Genomic DNA, 25,837 nt, shown 5'->3' with positions numbered 1-25,837 from the left:
GGTCTGAAGGGCCTTCCTGCAACTGCCGCTCCCTTGCAGGACGGGTTTAGACTCAGGAAGCAGGAGCCCACAGTGCCGGGGGTGGGCGCAGATGGGCTGGAGGGAGAAGCTGCAGCTGAGCCACTGAGGAGCAGAAAGCGCCCGCGGGGAGCCCTGCCTTTCCTGGTGCAGACTCCAGCCCGCTTAGGGACCCCTCCTCTTGGGCTTGCTTCAGTCTCTTCACCCTGCGCCAAGGGCGAGGGCTGTTAAAAGTAGGTTTGAGCAGAAAAGAAGCAGGAAAAGCCGTGTCCTCGGCAGCTTCCCCAGGCTTAGCACCGACGCTGATAAGGGGTAAAGGTGAGCAAGGAAAACAACCACGTGTTTTTCTTCGTCTTCTTTGTAAAGCAACTGTGGACAAAAGGGGCCACACTCCAAACCCGAGAGGCCCAGGGAGGCCTGTCTGTCGGCCTTACCAGCTTAGGGACCAAAAGTAACCACGTGGGATGGTCTGGAATGAAAAACTTTCCATCTGAAAGTGAGTCCTGTCCCAGGCCGTATCTCCCTGACGAAGGCCTGTCTTTCCCTTACTGAGCGGCCTGCGGTCTGTGCCTGCACAGTAACAAAGCCTCTGGACTTCAGGGCAGTTACCTTCCTCCAGGCCCCTCAGGGCACAGTCCCTGCAGGGGAGGGAGACACAGGTCCCCTCACTGGGGAAAAGAAGCCTGTGTCTCGCCCTTCTCTTTACACAGTTGCAGAGGTTTCCCCCCCAACCCATCCCCAGAGCAGGTCAGGTCATCGCACGTCCTCCTGATGGGAATGTATCAGAGAAGGTGCAGAGCTGCCATCTCTGGGTCATTTTCTCCACCTGTTGAGATGTTGCATCCCAGCAATTGTTGTCTGTTTGACTTGAGTAAACTGATAAAAATTCTGCCAGGTTCGGTCACATGGACCTATTTCCTCCATTTAAAAAAGGGGGTGGTACTTTTAATATGTTTGCGCGCACGTGTGTGTGTGACTTTTTACTTAACTGCATATATTTATTGAAGAATAATGTGCACAGTCACATATTAAAACAAGACTAAGAAGACGTACTTTGGGAAATGGCCGGGGAGGCCCAGCCCTCCCACCCCAGAGGAGCACTGCTGGGTTTCCTGGGTCCCTTTCCTTCCGGTGCACGGTAGGTGCTCGGCACACAGTGAGCTCGGGGGCCCTCCCCAGGGTGTGCGTCTCCGAGACCCTCCCTTCCCTAGTGGACTGCTCACCGTGTTCGTGCCCGGTGTCTGTACTCAGGGTCATTCGCAGGCTCTCGTTCTCACAAACGATGCTACCAGGCAGCCCTGGCAGCTGCAGGCAGATTGGCCGGGTTGGATTCCAGGGCTGCCGTCTCTTGTTAACTCTGGGACCGTCTTCACTCTATTGACTTTCCTAAGTGTCACATGGCAGTAGCAGAGGGACAGCCACGGGGTCCTCAGGAGGGCCAATGTCAAGTGCCGCGCTTGCTGCCGCATCTGCATGCAGCAAAGCTCTCCACGTGTGCAGAATGCTCCTGCTCTGTCCTTTCCAGCTTGCGGTGCATTCTGGTTTCTCCGCGGGGTGAGTTCTCAGCAGCCGGGTGGCTGCATCCTTGGGTGTTCATTGAAAACTCGACACCGTCGCTGGTCTCTGAGGCGGAGCCTGCGTTTGTCCCTCTGCTCTCTCTGTGCCCCAGGAGGCTGACCTGCAGGAAACCGATCTGTCTGTCCCTGATTTCCATTCAGCTTCCCTGGGAGGGGCAGACTCCGGCGGGCACAGCGCAGGGTGCAGGGCAGGGAAGGGGCCGCAGGCCTCCACAGGGCAGTGGCTGTTCCTCTCCCTGAAGCTGGAGGCAGCTCCTCTCCAGGGTTCAGCCCAAGCTCCCTCCCTTGCCCTCAGGCCTGGTGGCTGCCTGTCCATGGACATGACCCTGAGCACACCGCTCCAAATAACCCCGGGGTCAGCTTCCTGGTTGCCCATTTCCCGTGCCATCTGGTTGGCGCCCCAACCCATGTGCCCGCCCACTAAGGGTCTCTGAGAACTCATTTCCCCAAGCTTTGGGAAATATTGTCCCATCTCAAAATCTCTTTTGAGATTTTTACCTAAAAATCATCCTTTAGTTCTTTACTTTTTCGGGGCACCAGGGCTATTATTTACCTTTTATCACAGGTAATGGTTCCCCTTGAACTCTGGTTTCTTAAAGGCCTTTGCACCAGCTTTGACTTAATCCCCTTAAGCCCCTCTAGCAAAGTACCGTTGATGATGGTAAACAGAAGTTTATTTCTCATGGTTCTGGGGCTCGAAAGCCCAAGAACTGGTGCCAGCAGGTTCGGCGTCCTCAGGTGGCAGCAGGGTGGGGAGGTTCGGGGGTCTCTCCTCTGAGGGTGCTGGTCCTGGTCCGAGGCTGCGCTCTCAGGACCTAGTCGCCTTCTGAAGGACCCGCCTCCGATGGCCACCACACTGGCAGTTCCACTTCCGTGTATGACTTCTGCGAGGGGACACAGTCTAGGGCAAGTACGATGGTCCCCACTTATCTGCAGGGGGTACCCTGTAAACACCCCCCACAGGGGATGCCCCAAACCTCTGATAGAACCGGCCCTGTGCGTACCTTTTCCCTGTACACACACACACACACACACACACACACACACACGCCTTTTCACTTAAAGGAAGCACTTGCTGGCCTGAGATTGGCGAGTGTGGATGGCCAGCATCGCTTTCTCAATGAGAAAGCCGTGGGGTGCCCTCTGTGCATGCTGACATCGGCCTCCCTCATCCCCACGGGGAGTTTAAAGTTAGCTATTGCCCACCCCATCGACAGAGCAGATGCGTCCAGTGCACACTGACTTCTGTCTCCGGGCTTCACAGGAGTCTCCGGGCTTCTGTCTCCATCTGTGTTGCTGGAAAGGACTTCATCTGCCCCTTTAAGCATCGAAAGGGAAAGCCTTGCTTGTGCGGTGGCTCCCTGTGTTACCTGGGTGATAGGTGGGTGCTCTCATTCCGAGCTCTTCGCTAGAGAGGAGAGTATACTCCTGCTGGGCATTGGGCCTGAACTCAGGTGAGTGGGCCTAGAGCCTGGAGAGAAATGATCAATACTGAGCCCTGGCTGGTGTGGCTCAGTGGATTGAGTGCTGGCCTGCAAAACAAAAGGTCACCAGTTCAATTCCCAGTCAGGGCACATGCCTGGGTTGCAGTCCAGGTCCCCAGTAGGGGGCGTGTGTGTTGATGTTTCTCCCTCTCTCCCTGCCTCCCACTCTGTCTCAAAAAGAAAAAAAAAAAAAACCTGACGTACAACATTGATCAGCAGATAAGGACCAAGGGAAGGGGGCAACCTGAGTCCTTCAGTGAGGTTTTTTGTTTGTTTTTAAAGGAAGTCAGAAAATCGGATATTTGAATCAACAAAAAGCAGAAAATAAATTTGTGAGTAAGATGAGCTCTAGTAGCCAATATATGTTTCTCACTGGAAAAGAGAGGTTTAAAAAAAGGAATTAGCTTAAAGCAAGACGGTTTCCTTTTTTCCCCAAATATGGTAAAACTGTACCAGCTACAGATTTAACAGAAGTAAAACAACGGCTGTTACTCGGAAGTCACAGATGCCTCGGTTGTGGTCTTGGTTGGCTGTTAAAGATAGAACAGCTGGCCCATCGCGCCCTCTGCCGCTGCCGCCCCCCACGTGGCAGACTGAGTACCTTCAGGAAGTTAGTTAAAGGGTCCCGGTCAGCCTGTTTTCATAGTCAGATAATCTTGACGGGGCTTCTTTCTCATGAACTCACTAAAATCATTAAGGAAAGAGGAAGAGGGCTTTCAACAGATATAGACTGTGATTGCGACCTGATTTTAATCCCATTGGAAACTAAATCAAATGCTTCCCTTTCAGGCTTTAGTACAGAACGGCTGCCCAGTGGCCACGACCTGCTCTGATTTCTCTGATCACGAGGCTGGCACAGGGGCCGCTGGAGAGGAGCCTCGAGTTCAGTCACTAGCAACGTGATCGCCAGCGCTGGGGGACTCGGGGAGGGCTGCACAGGAACTCCTATTATCCGCAACTTTTCTGTGCCTGTACATCGTTCTAAAACACAACGTTGTTATTATTTTTATTGTTTCGACTGATTTATTGACTTTAGAGAGAAAGAGAGGAAGGGAGGGAGAGAGAGAGAGAGAGAGAAACATGGATTTGTTGTCCCGCGCATCGACCCACTCATTGGTTGATTCTTGCCTGTGCCCTGACTGGAGGTTGAACCTAAAAAGCTGGCACATCAGGACGATGCTCTAATCAACTGACCTACTGAGCTGGGGCTGCCTGGCCTCTAGAGGGAGACGTCGCCCCTCTCCACCTCCCTGGCCTCCACAGCACAGGTGCCGGTGGGGCTTCCTCCCCCACAGCCGCAGGGCAACTGCTCTCCAAGGTCCGCGGTGACCCCTCTGCAGCCCGGCCCACCGCCTGCTCCGCCGCCTCATTCTCTCAGCCTCTTAACTGCATTTCTAAAACATGATCTCTCCTCCCTCCAGGGCCCTCTCCCTTGGCTTCCGCCCCACCTGCCAGTGGAGTCTTCTCTTTTGGTTGCTTCTGCTTCCTCTTGCCATCCTGTTGGGACCTCCCCGCCTCCCCGCTGGCTGCCTCTGCTCCCACCCCCCACCCCCACTCTCTGCAGGGTCTCACCCTCCCTGCTGCCGCCTCCCCGCCAAGCCTGTGCTCCTTCCTCACCCTGGGACACCCTGCTGGCCCTGCCGTTCCAATGCACCTCCCCTCTCAGACAGGCTCCCCTTCCCATCCGTCCTTTTCTTTGTCACCCTGTTAGTTTGCTAGGGCTGCCATGACTGGATACCACAGGACCAACAGAAATTTGTTTTCTCAAATTCTGGAGGCTGGGAGAGCTCAGAGGAAGGTGTTGGCAGAGCTGCTTTCTCCCCAGGCTTCTCTCCTCAGCCTGCAGATGGCCGCCTGCCTTCCTGTGGTGTCTGCACGGGGCCTTTTCTCTGTCCGCACCGCCCCTTGTGTATGTCATACATGTGTATGTTGCCCCCATTCCCTTTAGGTAGGAAGGGAAAATAATCCCAAAATATTTCAATAGTCCTTATGGTATTTGCTTCATCTTTTACAGATTGGTACTATCAGGCAAAGAAAATGGTAAAAATCCCTTCTCAAATTGACGGACAGATTTGTTTGGGGAGCAGGTGGTACACCCTTAACCCAAGTACAGAGCTGTCACTAGCGAGGGAGGGACACCCCCTCAGTAGTGAAGTCTGTGTATTTTGGGTTAGGGGTGTACATGAGGGGCTAAGTAACATTTTTGGGTAATACCAGGGAGCATAAAGCATGAGAAGTGGAAAATGAAAAAAGGAAGTAGAGAGAGAGAGAGAGAGAAAGGAAGGAAGCAGGGGAAGAAAAAGAGGTCCAAAAGTAAAGAAAACCCATGGTGGGGCTATGGACTCAGCTGAATATCCCTTTGGTTCTAACTGTGTTCCAAGTTCAGGGACAAATAAGTACTGACTTCCACAGACTCAGCCTATGTGAAGTTAGGATGGACCGGAGGAAGAATGAACACACTACCTGTTCACCCCCTCCCCCCGAAAGGGCAAGCCAAGGTCTCAGAACGGTGCATGTTTCTGGTTTTTATATCATTTTTGTTTCCGAACCCCATGCTAGAGCACATTCTGTGAGTGATCCCCGAGGGGCTGAGGCAGCGTACCAGCCCGAGACGACAGAGTCGTCCGAGGGGAGAAGCCCGTGAGGTGGAAATCTGGGGACCGGGTCCTGGGGGCTGCCGCTTGGGGATTAAACTGCGGAGCATCCGAACCGGTTTCCAGGCCTGGCTACTGGAGCATGCACTTGTTCTGTGTACATGCTTACCAAACTGTAGACCATAAATATGACCAAAAATCAAGGCCAAACTGTAGACCATAAATATGACCAAAAATCAAGGCCGCGTCTCATAAACTTAATAGCACTAATGAAGCGGCAAAATATCTGAGAATCCCTGAAAATCCACCATGCTTGCTGACCATCAATCAGAGGGAAATGTTGAGAACAACAGATTTTTGTGAGAGGAGAGAATGTCTGTTCAGTGAATGTACTGGGTATATGTGAAAGGTAGCTCATGGTTCTTTTTAGAATACCGAAAAACAATTGTTACCTACTTTGCTTTCTTTTTTAAAGTATACTTTATTGATTATGCTGTTAGTTTTCCCAATTTTCCCCCTTTATCCCCCTTCTGCCCTGCACCACCAACCCTCTAGCGTTCCCTCCCCTTAGTTCATGTCCATGTGTTGTACATGTAAGTTTCGACTTGTTTCCTATGCTGTTCTTAACCTCTCCCTATTTTATGCCTACCGTCTATGCTTATTCCTTTTCCGCCCCCCATTCTTCCCCTCCCCCTCCACAGTGAAAACACTCCATGTGATCTCCATTTCTCTGATTCTGTTCCTGATCTAGTTGTTTGTTCAGTTTTAGGTTCACTTGATGATAGTTGTGTTTGTTGTCATTTTACTGTTCATTGTTTTTGATCTTCTATTTATTAGATAAATCCTTTTAACATTTCATATAATGGCTTGGTGATGATGAACTTTTTAAAAAATATTTTATTTATTTATCTTTAGAGGGGAAGGGAAGGAGAGAGGGAGAGAAATATCAATGTATGGTTGCCTCTCATGAGTCCCCTGCTGGGAACTGGCCTGCAACCCAGGCATGTGCCCTGACTGGGAATACAACCGAGATCGACTGGTTCGCAGTCCCACGCGCAACTCAGGGCAATGATGAACTTTTTAACTTTACCTTGTCTGGGAAGCACTTTAACTGCCCTTCCATTCTACATGATAAGTACTTTGCTGTCTTTCTTACTGTCAAACAACTATATTGTCTATACAAGCACAGTTTGGGTAGTCATTTCTTAACTTGGAAGGAATGCAGAATAGCTGTTTTGCCTAGAGGTTGGAAGGTTAACTGTGGAGCCCACTGGACTAAGTCTTCCATGGGGTTTGGGGGGCGTTGGCACAGAACCTTTATAAGGTGTTATTTTACGGAAAACGGAAATACAGATACTTTCTTCCGCAGTATCTGCATTTCAACCAAGAAAGTGCCTTACAGTGTATCTCACGGTACAGTTTAAAACCTCAAAGGGGAAATTAAGCAGGTATTCATGGTCAAGACTCCACACAACCCACTGCCTTCGAAGTTGCCTGACTCTGAAGATGCCATTTCTAAAACAAGTAAGTGGACTTTTCCTGCGGTTAACAAAGCTAAATGTTAAACGTGTTCTCTCTGACTTTTAACTGACTTTCACTGAAGAACACAACGGTCATGGGTTTATAAAGATTTACTCCTTTTGATTATCTTTCTCATTTTACAGCCTTCCCAAGTGGCAGGGAAAATTGAACTGGAAGAGTTTCCCTCCTCCAGGGCACACTGCCTGACACAGCCCCAGAGCACAGCAAGCCCCGGGGGCCATTCAGCTTGGGACCACAGTATCTCCAATTCCAATTCAGAGCAGCCAAAACGGAAAACCTCAGGTTTTACCTCGATATCTGCTCCAACCTGTTCTTTTCAGGATTATTATAGTAGTATAGTGTAAAATTTTTTTCAATGGTTTCTTAGAGGAGACAGCAAAAGAAAACACAAGAAAAAACAGAGAAATTGGACTTCATAAAAATTAAAAACTTTTGTACTACAAAGAATTCCACCAAGAAATTGAGAGGATAACTCCCAGAATGAGTGAAAAGATTTGCAAATCTTTTCCCTGCCACTTGGGAAGGCTGTAAAATGAGAAAGATAATCAAAAGGAGTAAATATAAACCCATGACCGTTGTGTTCTTCAGTGAAAGTCAGTTAAAAGTCAGAGAGAACACGTTTAACATTTAGCTTTGTTAACCGCAGGAAAAGTCCACTTACTTGTTTTAGAAATGGCATCTTCAGAGTCAGTCATAAACCTGATAACAGGCTTGTGACTAGAATAAAGAATCCCTACACCTCAATAATAAAACACAAGGAACAGGGCTTGCTTAAGGCAAAGAGAAGCGTTTTATTGAAGAATTACATGCCTGGGATGTGACTACTCTCCAGGACCTGCCTGCGCACTTACGGGTTTATGATCAGATCAACCCATTCTACCTGCCATGGAATCCCTTTTTTTTTTTTTGGTCTACAAAAGTGTTATTAAAACAAACAACTCTTCTTGGTGATGATCATAGAAGTTGGCCAGATCAAGCAGAAATGACCCAGGTTTAATTTCATATATATATGAAACGTCCCACAGGGCCGGCTTCACATTTCGACGACCTAGGCCTAGGGTCCTGGGGGATCCCAACAGAAATGATGCTCTGGAGGGAGAGAAATCCACGCGGCCTGATGGGGTGTTTTTCTCCCAAGTAGCAGCCCTCCAGGCATCTCTGACCTTGTTTACAAACGAGCCCGCCCAGCCTGCCCGCGCAGGTGGCTAGGCAGGAACAGAGAGACACGAGGGACTCGCCGGAGCCACTTCCTGGAGCACGTTGTTTAAATTCCAGGCAGTAGAAATGAACTCCCCGCTAGTCGCTGCAGGACCCCACTAGACACCCCGCCCCCACCCAAGACTACCCACCAGTGGGTTAGAATGACGCCGTAAGGAAAGGACACTAGAACCTGCCCCCAACTTCGGGACTCACTTCCCGGCCTCCTTCGCCCTGCCCACCGCTTCCCTACGCCCCGCCTCCCCCCCCGCCCAGCGGGCTACGCACATGCTCTGGAAACCCCGGAAGGCCGGTGTCATCCGGGTGCTTTGCGGGGCGGGGCACAGAGCGTGGCTCTGTGACGACGGGTAGGCGGTGCCAACTCCGGGGACCTGGGCTTCCGGGCGGAGGGGCGAAGGGAGTGGAAGTTGCCTTGTCTCCGCCCTAAGGACGTTCCATACAGGACAATGGGGGGGAGTCTTGGTTCTCAAACTCCCCTTTGAGATGGAAATGCCGGCCAAGTAGCTTCACTTCAAAGGACTCGCGCTTTGGGAAGTGTTATTCGTATCCCCTCTTCCTGGTCTCCTTTCCTGATCTCCTGAAGAAGCCTGATGACCTGCCCGCTCTAGGTTCTCCTCTCTGTTATTGCGCAGGTGGTGGGGCCCGCGGCGCGCGCAGGCGCAGAGAGCTCGGGGCGGTGCCGCTGAGGGCGGGTGACGCAGCGGCGTAGCTGCCATTTTAAGTTGTTTGTTCTGGCTGCTTGTCTCAAACGCGGCTTCCCCGGATCCCGGAGTCGCCGAGGCTGCAGCTGCTTCCGCAGCCACCGGTGGCGGGGAACGAGGCTGTGCCGCCGCGCACACTTGCTTGCAGCTCGGCGCTCGCCTTTCGGGCCCCGCTCTCCTGCGAGCCAGAGCCGCTTGGGGAAGGAAGACTCAGAGCAGATGCTTGGACTGAAATAACTTTACTTGGGGTTGACTCGCCGACGGACCTTAGCGCAGGGCTCCCTCCCTCCCCCTCCGCGGGACCGCTCCCTCCTGCTCGTTCCCCTTTCTCTCTCTCTCGCCGCCGTCCCGTCCTCCCTTCGTCCGGGGCGCCGAGCCAGACTATGGGTCCCAGGCGGGGACTGCGTGGCGGTAGCAGCGCGGGCGGCCCGGCCCCAATGCGCGCCGCAGCGTGGATGGGGGGGCTCCGTTGGCTTCTGGTGTTCTCTTGACATGGCTCCTGCCCGAGCCGCGAGCAGCGCCCCCGCCACTTCCGCCGCCGCCGCCGCCGCTCCGCCCGCGGGCTGCGGCTAGAGGGCCCCCTAGCCTGCCCGCGTCGGTCCGCGACCCCGCCCTGAACCATCCACTCGGGAAGCATGGTCTGTTCCACGTGAGAGCGCTCATCCAGAGTCCGGGAACCTCGTTTCCTAGGGGAGTGGGGTGGGTGTGCTTTAAAAAGTAATTACTATTAACAACTATTCCCTTTATTCTCACTGGTCTTTCCCCCTTTGCCCCGCCTACTCTACCCGGGCGGAAACTGTTTCCACGATGAAATGAGAGAAAACCCGAGTGATCCAGTGTCTCCCGTGGTGCGAGTGAGTTGCTGCCGCTGAAAGCAAAGGGTGGGGGAGGGCCTGGGGGGGGCGGAAGGCAGGTGACCCCCGGGCACGGCCTTGATTTGGGAGAACTGCCCCCTTTGCCTCAGCGACGCCCACGGTCGGGGCCGGGTCCTAAGGAAGGCTCCCTTGGGGTGTGTGGAACTAACTCCCTGGGTGCGCCGGGGCGCTGTCTGAGAGAGGCGCAGGGACTGTTCCATCGAGTTCTGTGCCCCTTTCTGTTGCCATCATGGTGCTCCTGGGCAGCAGCCTTGGCAGCCGCCTGAGGGTGAAAATGTGGGCTCTGGGAAATTGGGAAATAACGCCGCTGTTCTCCTTCCTGGCTCCTTCGGGCAGCAGCTGCCCGACCCCGGTATACACTGTAGTTGATTGCAGGGAAACCCTGAACCTCTCTCCGTCCTTCTCGACCGACTTTGCACTGTTCTCTTTGCTCACCACCAACTGTAATCAATAACAGCACTGACAACGTAGCAATAGCGAGACCTGGAGTGACTGAGAACAAGTAGGCGCCGCAGCCATGGGCCGGGCTGGGTGAGACCCCGTCGGGTATTTCCGTTTCATTCACCTTCCCTGTTCTGGGGTTTCTGGGAGGTTTTTTTGGTGGGTTTTTTCTTTTCTTTTCTTTTTTTTCTTTCTTTTTTTTTTTTTTTTTTGGTACTTGGAAAGCAAAGGTCACACTTCCCCCACCCTCTTCCTTCTCATAATTCCTTTTCTAAAAAGGGGGGCGAAATCCGGTTGGATTTTAAGGGTTGGACTGGTGTCAGCTGTGTTTTAGTGCACACTTAAGTCCTGATTGTAGGCTTTTTCTTTTCCCATAAGGCCTTCTTTTGGCAGTTAAGCCAAATGTATTTTCAAAGAAATTAGTTCAAGTATCTTCTCTGCTTTTTTTCTCCTTCCTTCCTTTTCCCCGTCCCATTCCAAATGTTGTCCAATATGACTGGGGAGCACCTTTTATTTGACCCTGTGATGTGACAGTCTGCTAATATCGCCAGAAGGTGCAGTTTTGGGTTACAGTTGTGATTCTAGCCACTAAGTCATATTAGCAGGGGGAAAAATGACTTGTTTCTGTTGTACTTGAGTCTTAAGAAAAAGTGCCCATAGTTTAGCGACAATTTCCAAAGGCTTTAGTACCACCTGCATTCGAAAATGGGGGACCCAAACTCCCGGAAGAAACAAGCTCTGAACAGACTACGTGCTCAGCTTAGGAAGAAGAAAGAGTCTCTAGCTGACCAGTTTGACTTCAAGATGTATATCGCCTTTGTATTCAAGGAGAAGGTAATTGAGAGTTCGTGGGCATTAAGTAGCACCAGTGGTCAAGTGAGTTTTTGAAACAGCGGGAGTATTGGCCTGAGAAGTGGCTGCTCCGTCTCCTCTGCAGGCTTCTGTTTGGGGGGGGGGGGATGCCGCAGGACTCCTGGTTTCAGGTCCACTTCCCAGTAGCCCGGGGTGGGCAGCGTCATGAAACTTGCACTTAGCTTTATGGCGACTTTCATTTCTGAGTCATTCAGAGAACCTCATCACTGGATCTGAAGCTTGTCTGACATAAGTAGACTAATCGAACATACCTAAGAAGTTTAACTTTTTTGGTCTTAGAATTCCACAGATAAATAGCAAATAGTGAGTTGCGAGTTGTCAAAGAGAAGCATGAAAAAAACAGTAGTTTTCTCCAACTTAAAATAACTGGCAGTTTCTTTCTCTGACTTTGAAATGAGATTAGGTTATGAGTACATGGAAATACCACAGCTTTTGCAATCAGCTGATTGCGAGTCAGAAAAACAACCTTTAGTGTGATATCTAAATAACTGGGAGCTCCCTGGGTTTTTATCCCTCTTAACTCCAAAGTTGAGGGGTTGAAGTGCCCTTCGCTGCCACGGGGGGAGGTACTGTGGGGTGCTTTCAGAGGGGGTGCAGCTAATCCGCGCAGCTTTTTCTTTGAAAGTTGAGGTTTTAATTTAGCCGTTGGTGGAACCAGTTAAATTATTTCCAGAGTGGTAAGTGTTCTTCACCTGAGGGAGTGGTGTTTTTCCCACAGCATTTAAGGTAAAGTAAGCACTTGCTGTGAGCACCACCGCACTGTGGAAGCACCGGGTAAACATTCTGACGACCGCCTGCTTGGTCAGGGCTGGGGGTTGGGGGAGGACGGGAGGATTTGCCCACTGGGAGGTCTGTGTTTTCAGCACAAAGCTTCATTTTGAGAGTTTTGGTGAGTTAGCGGAAAGGCGCATGACCCTGTACTTGGTCTGAGTGTTGGGCGGTGTGCTCTCAGTGGACTGATGCACTTCGTTTCCTTGCAGAAGAAGAAGGCAGCACTTTTTGAAGTGTCCGAGGTTATACCAGTCATGACCAATAACTACGAGGAGAGTATCCTGAGGGGCGTGCGAGACGCCAGCTACTCCTTGGAGAGCTCCGTGGAGCTCCTGCAGAGGGACGTGGTGCAGCTCCACGCCCCGCGGTACCAGTCCATGAGACGGGTGAGCTGTGGGGCGGGTACCCCCCAGGAATGTGTGGTTACTGTAGTAAAGAGTCTTTAAAGGTGATTTCAGATAAAACACAGGTGACGTTTCTGCTGTGGTATTAGGCTGATAATTGATGTCCATTCTTGATGTGGGTGTGTTTTATATGACTGACCATTGGCTTTCCTTTTGGGGGGGAAATAACCTCATGTGTCTGATAAATAGGAAGTGTCACATAGAACTAATAAACAGGAAACGTCACAACAGTAGGAGGCACTGTTATGGCCAGCCCGCTGAGCTCCTACACCTCATGGGAAGTTAACCCGGCGTGTTTGCAGAGGAGACGCCCAGTTAGCTATGGGGTAGGGGAGAAGGTGCGGTCAGCACACACTGGCCACGACGGAGGGCTGCTGGCCTTGGACATCAGTGCCGTGCTGGGGTAACGAGGGGGGGACCAGCATGCAGCAGGAACAGCAGTAGCATTTCAGTGGTGATGGCAAGGTGGCAGTTCGTAGACGTTCAGGGGCACCGGTGCTGCAGTGGCTTTGGTTTGGAAGAGAGGAAGTAAAGGTGCAGAGACTTTTAAAAAAAAGACGAATCAGCTGCAGCTGGGGAACGTAAGTTCTGATGGAGGGACGTAGTTGCACGACTGGGGACTTGACAAGATAAAAATTAGAATTAGGTGCCGAGCTGCTCAGGTTCCGTGGGTCCTGTGACACCTCCTCTTCCGTGAAACAGGACTCGGTGGGCCTCGCGCGGCGGGCAGGGTCTTCACGGTCTAGCGACAGAGCGTGCGGCTCGGCCGGGTGGTGCTCCGTCTGTAAGTGATCTCTCCCTCTGCTTCCTCCTGTCCTGCTGCAGGACGTGATCGGCTGCACTCAGGAGATGGATTTCATTCTTTGGCCCCGGAATGACATTGAGAAAATTGTCTGTCTCCTGTTTTCCAGGTGGAAGGAATCTGATGAGCCTTTTAGGCCTGTTCAGGTACTGTATCCTGACACAGTGTGGTGAGCACCTGTAAGTGGAAACTCCTGGAATAGGGTCTGACTTAAATGCTTAGTAGAAGTTCTATTTTCAGTTCCTTTCGTCCTGTTGAATGCTGTAATGCAAGGGGAGAAAGCATTTGGATTATAGACTCTTGAGAATGAGGTGGTTCTCGGCTGCCCGGTGTGTTTGCTGTTGTGGCCGGAGGGCTCGTCTTGGGCAGTGGGTGTGAGCCGAGTGGAGGAGGGGCTCATGGATCTCCTCACCTGTGCCCCACCCACTGCTGAGACAGACGTGCCCAGCCTTCCTGGGGGCAGGACTTGCCGGGATGAAGAGAATCTTCACAGTGGTAGCCACCGGCTGCGTGTCCTGACCGGGCACTGGAAACTAAGTCGTGGTGCTGCTCGGCCGCGTGCACCTGCGTGCAGTAGGTGTTTCGCAACATGTGACGTGTTTGTGGTCACATGTACGTGTTTGTGTTTCTTACTAGGCTAAGTTTGAGTTTCATCACGGTGACTACGAGAAACAGTTTCTGCACGTACTGAGCCGCAAGGACAAGACTGGAATTGTTGTCAACAATCCAAACCAGTCCGTGTTTCTCTTCATTGACAGACAGCACTTGCAGGTGAGTGCTGGCCCCTTAGGGTCCTGTTTTAAATCTGATGGTCACCACCACTGTTTCCTGTGGCCCTCCGCGCTGCATTAGCTGTGAAGTTACTGGAAGAGGAAGAAGCAGGTCCCCTGGGCCTCGTGCTGGTGCAGTGCCCCCCCACCACCACCTGGCTGTACATCAGACTTGGGGGGGGAGGCTTTCAGAAGGCTCAAGGGGCTTTTAAAAGGCTGGCCCTGGGGTCTGAGTGAGAACGGCGGGCCTGTGGCTTCCCTGCTGACAGCAGCGCCCTGAGGTGGTCTTCCGTGCATGCAGTCTCAGGCCCTGCCCACCCCGGCGCAGTCGGAGTCTGCACTCTGAACCGAGCCTCCCGGGACCCGCAGCATTTCTTGAGAAGTGCTGGCCTGTTTCAAAGCAAATAAAAGTCTAAAGGGATGAGGCACATTGTATTCAGAAGAGCCGTGCGTGTTTAAAATGGGCATTTCCAACTTAGGCAGCAGTCCAGGTGTTCCAAGTTAATTTTTATTTATAAAACAGTATAAATAATGTTTGTTTATACATGGTCCTATCCTAAACCAGACTGTCACGACTTAGAGTTTATGATACTTCATTATTAACCTTTACCATAACGTGGGACTGTGGTGAGGGCCGGAGCGAAGGGTCTGTTTGGAGGGGCTGGTGCTGTAGAGAGCGGGCTGGGCCAGGAGGCTGATTCTCCTGCAGACGCAGCCGCCCCCTGGCTGGAAGCCCCTCACCCAGGCCCGTGGAGCTGAGTACACACCGTCTGTGGGGTGGTGGCTGTGGCAGGCACACACGTGCACATGAGCAGGTTCACTTCCATGCACAGGCTGCAGGCGCACCAAGGCCACTCGTTTTCCTCAGGGGACTTGGGAGGGAGGCGGGGTCTGGCTCCGCTGACCTTCCCCTCGCTGGAGCGGTCATACGTGGGAGCACCCAGCACACTTGTCCCAAGTTCGGTGGTAACATCTAGTGACCTTTTGAAAGTAAGACTTGGAGTTTATCTGGCAGCACGCTAGCTTTTTTCTAGTCTGTTGTTTGAGCATGTGCTCAGGTCTTACCTTTTAAAGGGTAATAGAACAGGCAGCGTTTCTGGTCCTCCCCTGCCTGCTCTCACCGGGTCTGCACTCCCTGCCTGTAGCCACGCCCTCTCGCCTCTTCCGAGTTGCCTCCGTGGAAGGCCTTGGATCCTAATTTCCTTCGGCAGGTAGTCTGCTGCTATAGTTCTGCTGCTGCACTGTTTCCGTGTCACTAACTCCTCCTGTACCCCCGCTGCTGCCGTCATCTCCCCTGCGGAAAGTCTTTATCTGTGATTGTGCTTACATGTCGTTTCCCTGTATTTTGTATGGAAAAGTCTGGTTCCTAGGGTCCCAGTGGGTGAGAACCACCATTTATTCCCTTACTCTGTGTTGGTCATCACTGTGTCTGCAAGTGCTCAATAAACCGTGGGAGACAGACGTCGTGTGGCAGTTGAACGCTTATGTCACAGTCTTCTCTGTTAAGAATGTTAAACCTTTTTCCCTCCAGACTCCAAAAAACAAAGCTACAATCTTCAAGTTGTGCAGCGTCTGCCTCTACCTGCCGCAGGAGCAGCTGACCCACTGGGCGGTGGGCACGGTGGAGGACCACCTCCGCCCGTACATGCCCGAGTAGCGCGCTGACCAGCAGAGGGCGATGGGGTGCAGCGGCCGCCTTTTCTTGTTTTCTCACCACTTCATTCTTTCAGAATTTAAAGGAAATGGACTCATGCACAGAACACTATGCATTTTGAAACTTGTTCATCCTGGATTTTTTTTAAAAATCATTTGTATCTCAGAACTTTAACACAATTAGATGTCTTCTGCACGGACTGTGTGAAAGAAGATGCTCTGCGTCTTCGCTGCGCTGCGTCAGCATCTTGAAAATGTGAAGGAAGGACGGACTCTGCTCACTGAAATGCGCACTGTGTCTGAGGCGCGGGGCGGCACTCCTCTCTGGGGTCTCCACCTGTGCTGGGTTTGCCTCCGACTTAGTCATCAGCGTTTAGGGGGCGCGAAGTGAAGGTAACAGGCATAACTAACATTTTAAAAACTTGATAGCTTTGCTATAATCACCGTTGCTCCTGAGCACTGTCAGATTCATTCTGACGACCAGAAGTGGTTGTTGAAAAAATGCAACCACGGGAAAGAAATCTTAAATGAAAAAAGCATCTCATTGTAGGCACCTTGCCTCATGTTCCACTGGGCCGTTTGCTCCCGAGTACTCACGAGTACACGCATTTTATTTCCAGATCTCTTTCCCCGGGCTGCTGTTAGGAAAGGGCTCGCTGCGCGTGTGGGCGGACCCGCGGCGCAGGTGTGGGCTCTGCGGCAGCAGCGAGCCCGTGGCTGCGGGCACCACGCCGGGTCCGGGGCTTTCCTTTAGGCGGTTGGTTTGTTTGTTTTGTTTCCTGGTTTTAAAGAGATTTTGATTACAAAAAAAATTCCAGTGAATTGTGCAGAAATCCTGGTTTCTACACCATTCTAAAGAAAAACGTATGAGGGTTTTTTGGAGTAGGAAAAACTATTAAAGTTGGCATCTTAAATTGTAAAAATCATTGAGTGTCGGTCACAAAAGCAGAATTCATTTTGTGCAATGAACATAAGGAAAGACTACTGTATAGTTTTGTTTTGTCTCCTTTCAGATGAAGAGCTTTGCGTAGGGTCGCACACTTGATGGGAGTGACCTGGGCGCGTCTGCTCCTTTCGGGCAGGGCTCCGTGCTCACTGGCCTCCAACTGCATTAGCTTCCCATTGGGATTTGGAAAAATGAAAACCTAAATAAAATAGGTGAAAGTTCCTGACTATTCAGGTGAATACACAAAACTCGAGGTGGTAACTTTTTTTCCTGAGTGTCTGGGTAGTTGTCACTAATGATCTTAGGGTTATAGTCCATGGTTAAACAATAAATTCAGAAGAAAAACCTGGCCATTTGGTTTGTAATTTCAACAAGAAAGGAATCGACGTTTTGCCAGCCTTTAACAGTTGTTAGCCTGGCCTTATACTGCCTCATTTAATGGAAGAAAAAAAACAAACGATTAATTCCAACATGCTTTTGTATGATTCCTGGCCATTAAGTTTGCTGGGACACTGGGGTGTTTGCCTCCGCAGGCGCTGTTCTGGGCCCTGGTCTTCAGGTACCTGAGACGCTGTGTGGATTCTGGGGCTTGGCCGAGCTCACGGTGATGGGGGGGGCGGTTTATAACCCACATCTGTCTCCCCAGGGCACAAGCTCTTCACTGTCTGCCTCTGTTGAATTAATGCTCGTTAATGTGCAGATTATATTTCAACAACCATCAGTTTACGTTTTTATTTTAGAGGAAGCGTTGAAAACCTTGAGTAAGAGAGCTCCCTTACTCTTTCGCCCACCTCGGTTTCCGTTGTCCTTCCCTGTGCTCATACGTGTCCTTCCCTGTGCTCATACGTGTCCTTCCGTGTGCTCATACGTCCTTGCCCTCAGCCTCAGGCACGTGTCCCTCGGTCTGGTTAGCGTACTCAGGACACGTCAGGTGATCCACTTGGACCCGCCACTGAGCGCCCTGTCCTGTAACACCCCAGAGAGTGCGTTTTAACTCCCTGCCGTAGGGGCCTTGCATTCAGTTGCCCGGTCTCTGGTCTCCCCTAATCTGACCCAGTTCTTGAGCTTTACTGACCTTGGTGTCTTTGAAGTGGACAGCCTGTGTTTGAAGTGTGACGTTTCTCCTGGTGAGATGTTCAGGATGTATTCTGGCCGTGACCTTCCACCCTGCGGGAGCCATTCTTGATGTCAGTTCCCATGGGTCCTGGGTGGCGTCCTGCTGGAGAAGCACCTTCTGTCGACTGTCTCCAGGTTGACTCACAGTGGGTTTGTTTGTGGGGTGGGGTGGCTCTTTAATCCTGATGTTCACTAAGACTCCATGACACACAAATCTAATACTAAGAACACCATGGGCAGTATAAGATTTTTATTTAGTTTTAGAAGGGAAGGAGGAAAGAAAAACCTCAGTGTGTGAGAGGTACATCCATCAGCTCTCATGTGCCCCCAACTAGGGTTCTGGCCTGCAACCCAGCAATGTGTCCTGACTGGGAATTGAACTGGTTGCTTTTGGGTTCACAAGCCAGCTCCGTGCACTGAGCCACACCGGCCAGGGTGAGTCTTTCAGATACTGTAGCCTGAGACCCTGGAGACCTGCGTGATTTTGTACCCGGTGCTAGACACGGTGCCAAGAGTAGGCCCCTCCCCTGAGAAAACCGGTCCCGCAGCAAGTCACCACACGGCAGGCAGCCCCTCAGTTTCCCAGCATGGAAGGGCCCGAGAGTTTTGAAGTTCCACAGTCTTGAAACTGAGTTTAAAAGAGAGATGTAGGTGGCATTTGAGAGCTCAGAAGGACTTGGGCTTCATCAAGGATTGACCCTTCGTTCCTATTTCTCCTTCTGCTTAACACTCAGGTGCAGCGTTACGGTTGCCCTTCTCAAAGTGGCCCTGCTAGTTTCTTGCTTTTCCTGTTTTGAAAACTTTGGGCTAAGGATTTTTCATCTGTGTGATTAAAACCTAAAAGTGAAGTGGCCTGAAGTGAAAAAATAAAAGGTGCCCCACCCTACATCCCACCTGGTCTTCCTGCTCTTAAAGAAGGCGCTTCTTGGCTACTTCCAGTCGTGCTAGTTTATTTGGAAGGTTACAGTTATGTGAGAGATGCGCTCCGCACCCCTGGCCGGGTCTCGGGTTGCGCTCGGCTCAGTTCCCCAGGTGCTTCGTGTGCCTGCCCTGCGCCACCAGCTTCCCCGTGGCCTTATTGGTCAGGTCCACGGAGGCAAAGGCCAGTGTCCTTCCTTGCTTCAGGACGTGCGCTGTGATGACCACAACTTCTCCGGCTTTAGCAGGCGACATGTACCTTGAGGGGAAATTGTTACAGTGTTACTGGCAGTGCTTTTTAAAAGAGAAACACCCTCTTGTGTTGAGCTCTTCCTAGTGGAAATCACGGAGCCACGTCACGGAGCCTTGTCCTTAACCATAAATAGAGGAAGGGGTTTCAGTGTTTCCCACTTCAATTTACTTAGAAGCCAGTGAAAGATTTCGAGCTGTATTTGTACCTGTATTTCGAGCTGAACTAACTCTAAGGTGACTATATAGACTGAGGAACGAATGTGGAGCCTTACGGTCCTGGTGACAACTGTGTACAGACATCTAACATGTCCTTCCTACCACCCTGTAGTCCTAAGTTGTCACCTGGAATACCGACAGTACGTCTTCGAGGCCACGTCCTAGCTTCGTCAACACGCACTTGGAAAGCACGAGCCACACCCGACTCACACTCTTTAGGGCTGCGAAGGCAGCAGTGCCTCGGAGGAGGGGGGACAGCAGCTGGGTCTGACGACGGCCACGAAGGCTGGGAAGGGCCACGCCCGGCCGCTGCCTGGAGGAAGGCGGGGACGGCCCCCTGACCCAGCTGCTCGGGGACACGCTTGCTTCCTGTGATTGCCATCCCAGGAGGGCTTCCTCTTGCCCTGCCACGTGCTTATTGCACCCTCAGTTGAAGTGACTTCCACAGGAGCCCTGAGTTTGCGTGGTGGTTTTCCCACCAGCACCCGGGTTGGAGGTAGAGTGCCTGCTTTTTGGAGGGCTAGGCCACGCCCCCTCTCCTGCTGACGCGCTGTCCCTGCAGTTCCCGGGCTTCTAGACTTGGAGGCCGGGGAGGCTGCAGGGTGGGCCTCGAGGTGCACAGCTGGGCTACCTACGTGATATTCATGTCCACGCTGACGCCCGGCAGGGCCCTTTCCGTGCAGAGCAGCGCCAGCGTTGAGATGGAGTCCACCAGGGTGGCCGTCAGCCCCCCGTGAAGGGTGCCAAACTTGTTGGTGTGCTCCTCCTCCACCCTCAGCTCGCAGGTCACCTTCCCCGGATCTGCGGAGACCAGAGTCACCTGCATGAGGACAATGAGGCCGGTGAGCATTACGTGGTGCTAGAAAGCTCGAACGGCCAGCCCGTCAGAACCCCACAGGGTTAAACCGGGTCACCCCAGAGAAGAAAGGGGGTGCGGGGTCGAATGCGGCCCATCTCCCTCGGACAGAAGGCAGCCCTGGTGTAAGCTTTCTACAGACAGGAACGCAGGGAAGACCAGCGGGGGTCTCGTTCAGTGTCCAACCCCCGGCGAGGTCGCGCATCCCCTTGGAGCTGCGCAGCTGTCGTGGGCCCACCGGGCGGCCTCGCTCCACGGCCACCAGCGGAGCCTGGCTGCTCCCTGTGACCTGTCAGCCTGTCCCAGGGTTAGTCCGGATGTTGCCTAGTTTCTGCGGAGTATTTTTAAAATGACTTTGTAGTGAGTGGTTTAAATCAATTTTTAAAACAAACGAGAAATGTTCAGTAGTACAGTGAGTTACTAGAATAATATTATGCCATAATTTGGTACAAAAAGTTTAGTCACTTAATCCAGCAAAATGAGATGACTGCTATTAAGTCACGGTATCACAGTGCGAAAGGATTACAAGGAAAAGTGTAGAAGAAAATCACTTAAATTTTATATATCTTTGCAAAGAAACATAGAAAAGTAGTAGAAATGGGTTTCCTGTACCTTTAAGTTACTAGGAAAAGCCATGGGGGCAGTGTGGCATTTAGAAGTTGAGGGCGGAGGGTCTGGCAATGGTCATTCCCACTGTCCATCACTAGGGGGCCAGGCCAGACGTGGGGAGCCCTGGGTGTGCCTGCTGCTCTGGGGGTGGGCAGGCAAGCCTACAGCGGTCAGTGGTTGGTTAGAGCCCAGAGAACCGCCGTCTGTTGAGCCCTCTGATGTACGCGCTGGCCAGGCACTGCTGAACACGGTCCACGTGCCATCTAATAAGGAAGGGTGATTCGTTCTCAAGGTCATCCGGGGAGTGACAGAACCAAGTCTGGGATCTATGCCTTCAAGTCTCCCTGGTCACTCACTGTGGAGTCTCTAGGTCTGTGGCTCCATCAGGAAGACACTGGAGGTCACGGGCCACAGCGTGAGTGGTTCTGTAGTTCATCCTCCAGAGGCCCCGCTGGAAACCCACCACGCGGCACCAACCACCCTGAACCCTGCTACGTTTAGTCGGACAGGTGCGTCAGTGGGAAACACGTTTCACAGCAGGGGCCAGTCCGTGTAGACAGCAGACAACTGGCCGCAGGTGAAGGCCCCACCACACCCCAGGCCGTGCCAGGTGGGATGCCCTTTCCAGGGCGTGTGCGTGGGCCTGCCCAGCACTGCCACCTTGCGGGTGATGAGCTGGAATGCCTGGCTCGCTGGCGTGGGACAGACAAGCACAGAAAGGCCTGTGGCGGAGGGACCGCTGCCAGCAGGAGGTCCGGCTGCCTGAGGTCCTGGTCCTCATCGCTGGGGAGTGCGAGGTCACGGGAGCAGGATGGACAGTCACTTCCCCCAACACCAGTAAAGGTCCCTCTTTCATTGGCTTGTTCCAAAACACCCATAAAGGTGGCTGCCATGAAGGCCTGTCCCATGGGTCACCTTGGCAAGAGCTTGCCCCCACACAGGCTCTGCGGCCTTGAACCCCAAGGAGGGGCAGACAGGGTGGGGCTGGGGCAGCGTGGACTCCCACCTGGCGGGGGCTGGCTCAGCTGTCCTGACACACTCGGTGACAAGTTCTGGGGTCTTCACACACCAGGGCTCGGGGGAAGGGGACGAGTGGACAGTGGAGTGGCGGGCGACGCAGCAGCGTCTCATCCCCAGGGGTGGACACAGAGGTCCACCCCGGTTTGGTTCTGAGGCAGCAGAAATGGGAATTCACCGTCACTTCCCTTGAAACGGGCCGCCCAGCACCAGTGCCGAGAGGAGCGGTCCCCTGAGCAGGTGCGGCTGCTCTGCACGACGCTGGGCTCCTTCCCCGCGGCATCGCCCCAGCGCCGGCCTGCGCTCAGTGGCCTGCGCTCAGTGTCTCGCTGGCCATGCCTGGCTCCCTGCCGGCCCAGCAGGCTGAACTGCCACTCACTCCTGTTTCAATTAAAGAACTTTTCAGTTGCACTTGACAGACAACAAATGCATGGGTTTCACACCACAGTGATGAGACATCTGTATAACTTACGAGGTGACCACCCTGTGGACACCTGAATGGATCGCAGTACAGAGATGCCACTTCCGGTCAGTGCTGTGGGTCCCCCTCGGTCTCTGCACGCTCAAACGTACATGTGTGTGGGGTCCCCCTTTCTCATGGGTCACGGAGAGAGGATCCATGAGAAAACGGGTCACACCTCACACCCTGCTCTGCAGTCCATTCTCGCGTTCCCAGTGTGCCAGGCTGTCCCTCCAGCTCAGGCCGGCACTCAGGCAGCTGTGGGCTCCCTGGCCTCAGCTGTGCCAGACGCTTTTCCCACGCTCCCCACCATTACAAACAGAAGCGCCTCTGTGTGCACAGGACAAATCGGGACTCTGGGTGAATGGTCACATGCCTTTTTAACCAACCTGCCCGATTCCCTTTCCAGGGCAGTGAGTAACAGTGCTCACTCCCCACCAAATTCCTCAGCAGTAATGCACCGCAACCCTCAGTTTTCACCGCACAACAGGCCCCACCCGATGATGTCTCCTGGCCTGAATATGCACGGCCAGGCGGACAGCCTCCGCTCACGCTTACTGCCCACTCCGCTTCCTTTTCCGAGAACGGCCTCTGTGCACACTAGCCCAGTGCCCGGTCTCCGTGGCAGTTCTAACTGCCATGTCAGGGTTCAACTCCGGGCTGCAGGGTCACATTCTTTTCCAGATCACTGCATTTTGACTTTCGTTGGACCTTGTACCATAAAAAGATGAGCTCCTATTAGCAACGCACCCTATGCCTGACATATAGGGCTATCTAAACAAATATGGCAAACAAAAAGTTCTAATTTCATAAAGTTGTACATGCTACTATGTTACTAAAGTATTTTTAAAGTCACGACTCCTTGGAGAGCTAGTGATTTCTTTCCCAGTTCCCCTGTGGGACATGGGTTATTTCCATTTCTGACCTTACAGGTAGTATGACCGTCAAGACTTGTATACTTAGTAAGTCTGCGTAAACCTCGCTTTATCGTTTACTTGTGTATTTCTTGTACCTAGACCTGTTTAGTGGCCAGTAATGAATATGGAAATATCTGTTGGCATATTAATGAATCTCAAACTGTATCACTGCCCTTTTGTGGTCAACCCAAAGAGAACCTGAGGGACAAAACTATTTGACACAGAAAGCAAAGTGGTCCTTTTAACAGAGACTTGAACGTAAAGGGTTGTTAACTAGAGATTTAGCGCAAGACTGGTTTTGTTCCATGCGAAGAAGTCCCGTGATCTGCACAACCAACTCCAAGGTTCACGTTCAGAAAAAGCAAGAGTAGCGATTTTTGTGCCTTTGACCTAGAACAAGGGGAGTGAGTAAGAGGATGAGTTAAGTCTCCTCAGCCTCAGCACTGCTGACACTTGGGCTGGACGGCTTTGCTGTGGGGGCGGGGAAGAGATGCTCTGCGTGACATCTAGCAGCTTCCTCCCTGGCCTCTACCAGCTGGATGCCGGGAGTGGCTCTCCCATCCCAACTGTGACGCCCCGAAATATCTCTGCACAGCCATTGCCGAAAGTCTCATGGGAGCAGTCACCCCCAGAGAGAACCCCTGGTCCAGGTCACTATTACTATAAAATTTATGGTAAAAGGAGCCATGTCCACAACTAGATGGACAGATCACTACACACCATCTACTTTACCCCTGGGCAATTCTGCCTGCACAAACCCATCTCAAAACCTGTTTGAGATCCAGTCAGTCAACAGAGTACCTACGATGCTGTTGACCTGTGCAGTCAATATGGTACTGAGCCCTGACACACGGCCACTCTGAACTGAGAGGTACTGTATGTGTAAAATGCACCTGCATTTCAAAGATTAAGTATGAAAAAGAAAATACTTTTTTGTATTGATTACATGTGAAAAGACTATTTTGGCCCTGGCTGGTGTGGACTGAGTGCCAGACTGTAGACCAAACCTGCCAGTCAGATTCCTGCTCAGCACACACGCCTGGGCTGTGGGCCAGGTCCCCAGTTGGGGGTGTGCAAGAGGCAGCTGATTGATGTTTCTCTCCCTCTCTTTCTCCCGCCTCTCCTCTCTCTCTAAAAATAAATATAAAATATATATATATATTTTAAAAGACTACTTGGGATCTAATGAGTTACTTAAATATATCACTACAATTGACTTGCCTATTTCTTTTTGCCTTTTAAAATGTGACTATTATAAAGTGTATAATCCCACATGTGGCTCGAATTTGTAGCTTGCAACACATGTCTATCAGACAGCGCTGGCCCAGACTTGGGCTGCACGGCTCATCAACCCTACCTCACCTCTGTAAAACCCAACACATCTGGGTTAATGAGTATATCTTCCTGGAAGGCAAGTTACCACCAATGCCAGCTCTAGATATTTCCGTTGTTTTCCACACACACACCCAAAAGCCCTGAGCTCATTCGAGACAGTTACTTAAACATTGCAAATACAGCCTAAAAGTTGAGTTCCAGGAGGGAGACCTTGCTCCAAAGCCCTACATTCTTCGTTTGCAGACGATTTGTGTTTAAGCCCCACTTCCAAATTATTTCCAAATTTCCGTGTTAGGCCCAGAATTAGATAAAAGTAGCCAAGAGGAACAAGGAGCTCGAGGCAGAGTCCAGATAGAAAGTACAATGAGTGTTAACAAACAAAATAACCGCCTGTGCATGACCTTGTTTTTGCAGAAAATTATCCACTGCTGCAAGCAGAAAGCATAGCCATGTGTGTTCCCTCGACATAGCCAATCGCTAACGGCTACATCTGCTTCTGTATTTGCTTGCTTGCTCACCCCAATAAAAACTCTAGGCTGTAAGAGCCAGGCGTGACTCTCATTTGCAGCCCTCTGGGCACCGTTTCTCCGGACACCTCGAGAGTTCGCCCCTGCACAGGTAAAGCTTTGGCCAATAAAGTTCCATCTTAAACTCCTGAAAGTTTCCGACCATTTGTTGCTCGCGTTGGTGGATGCTACACCCAGCACTCTATCCTAATCGGAAGGAAAACAGGCATGAATGCATTTAAACATCTCGGGAAAAATTCACAAGTTCCTAGGCTAAGTGTGTTACTCGTGCTGATCGATAAATGCTTCCTATGGAGCTTGTTTTTCTATGGGCAGTGGAGACTAGGAGTGTGGGCTACTTGGTTCCTGTGCACCCCGCCACGCAGCACCTGAGTTTGCTGCCTCGCTTCAGCTGTCCTGCTGTAATAACCCTGCAGGCGCGCGGGGAAGGAGACGTCGGCTTCCTCTCGGGCCACCGTCCTTCTTTCTGGCACTAGAACCCAGCGCAATGCTGTCTCCACGCAGGAGAGCCATACTATTTATGGACAATTAGATGGCCTCGTCTGTGCTCTTAACCCGGCACGTTACGGCGCTCCGTGAAGTAACCGTGATCACTAAGCTGAACTACGGGCGCAGCGACAGAATCGAGTGAGATGCCAGTGCGGTGCCTCCTCTCCCTTCACCCCAAGCCGCGGCTGCGCCCTACCATACCTTTTCCAAAACTCTGTCAAAACCGGGGAAACTGGTGATGGCCTTCAAAGCCTCCCGTGCATTCTTGGCCAGGCTCATCTTGGCCGGTCCGCCGGTTTCAGGGTCTCGAGCAAGAACAAACCTTGGAAGAGCCAGGGGACCTAGAACCTTGGAAAACCACAAGGACGCAGAGGACGCAGAGGACGCAGGCGGGCAGAAGTACGTCCTCGGCGCGCGCAATGCCGCCCCCGCTCCTCCCGCGCTCGCGCACGGTTG

The 25,837-nt window shown here is 52.0% G+C and overlaps 2 protein-coding genes across 3 annotated transcripts; one reads left to right on the top strand and one right to left on the bottom strand.

Annotated features, from left to right (window-relative positions):
- The first annotated feature begins 9,783 nt into the window (after positions 1–9,783).
- CUNH6orf62 (chromosome unknown C6orf62 homolog) lies at positions 9,784–17,018 on the top strand. Of its 2 annotated transcripts, none has more exons than XM_037153047.2 (5): positions 9,784–9,988; positions 12,304–12,480; positions 13,324–13,446; positions 13,937–14,071; positions 15,602–17,018. In XM_037153047.2, exons 1-5 carry the CDS (start codon positions 9,947–9,949, stop codon positions 15,725–15,727), a joined length of 603 nt encoding a protein of 200 aa, XP_037008942.2. In that variant the 5' UTR covers positions 9,784–9,946; the 3' UTR covers positions 15,728–17,018. The 2 variants fall into 2 exon arrangements, with proteins under 2 accessions (XP_037008942.2, XP_037008941.2); XM_037153046.2 differs by having other exon boundaries at positions 9,784–11,284.
- Positions 17,019–18,805: 1,787 nt separating this feature from the next.
- Positions 18,806–25,660, bottom strand: ACOT13 (acyl-CoA thioesterase 13). Its single transcript, XM_037153002.2, has 3 exons — positions 25,583–25,660; positions 19,807–19,991; positions 18,806–18,962 (listed from the first exon to the last, which is right to left on the bottom strand). The coding sequence occupies exons 1-3, from the start codon at positions 25,658–25,660 to the stop codon at positions 18,806–18,808; spliced, it is 420 nt and encodes a 139-aa protein (XP_037008897.1).
- Positions 25,661–25,837: the final 177 nt, after the last annotated feature.

The sequence above is a fragment of the Artibeus jamaicensis genome, unplaced genomic scaffold (genome assembly GCF_021234435.1).
Source record: "Artibeus jamaicensis isolate MK-2021 breed Jamaican fruit bat unplaced genomic scaffold, CSHL_Jam_final scaffold_1689, whole genome shotgun sequence".
NCBI lineage: Eukaryota > Metazoa > Chordata > Mammalia > Chiroptera > Phyllostomidae > Artibeus > Artibeus jamaicensis.
The sequence above is the reverse complement of the archived record's forward strand: the minus strand, read 5'-3'. Positions and strand labels throughout refer to the sequence as shown.

What these genes read in the sequence shown, in the direction of transcription:
- CUNH6orf62 (XM_037153046.2), top strand. Translation starts at nt 11,156, where the DNA reads ATGGGGGACCCAAACTCCCGGAAGAAACAAGCTCTGAACAGACTACGT. An exon ending in CCTTTGTATTCAAGGAGAAG is followed by an intron (nt 11,285 to 12,303) that starts GTAATTGAGAGT and finishes GTTTCCTTGCAG; the next exon opens with AAGAAGAAGGCAGCACTTTT. An exon ending in AGCCTTTTAGGCCTGTTCAG is followed by an intron (nt 13,447 to 13,936) that starts GTACTGTATCCT and finishes GTTTCTTACTAG; the next exon opens with GCTAAGTTTGAGTTTCATCA.
- ACOT13 (XM_037153002.2), bottom strand. Translation starts at nt 25,660, where the DNA reads ATGAGCCTGGCCAAGAATGCACGGGAGGCTTTGAAGGCCATCACCAGT. An exon ending in TTGACAGAGTTTTGGAAAAG is followed by an intron (nt 19,992 to 25,582) that starts GTATGGTAGGGC and finishes GTCCTCATGCAG; the next exon opens with GTGACTCTGGTCTCCGCAGA. An exon ending in AGCGTGGACATGAATATCAC is followed by an intron (nt 18,963 to 19,806) that starts GTAGGTAGCCCA and finishes TTTCCCCTCAAG; the next exon opens with GTACATGTCGCCTGCTAAAG.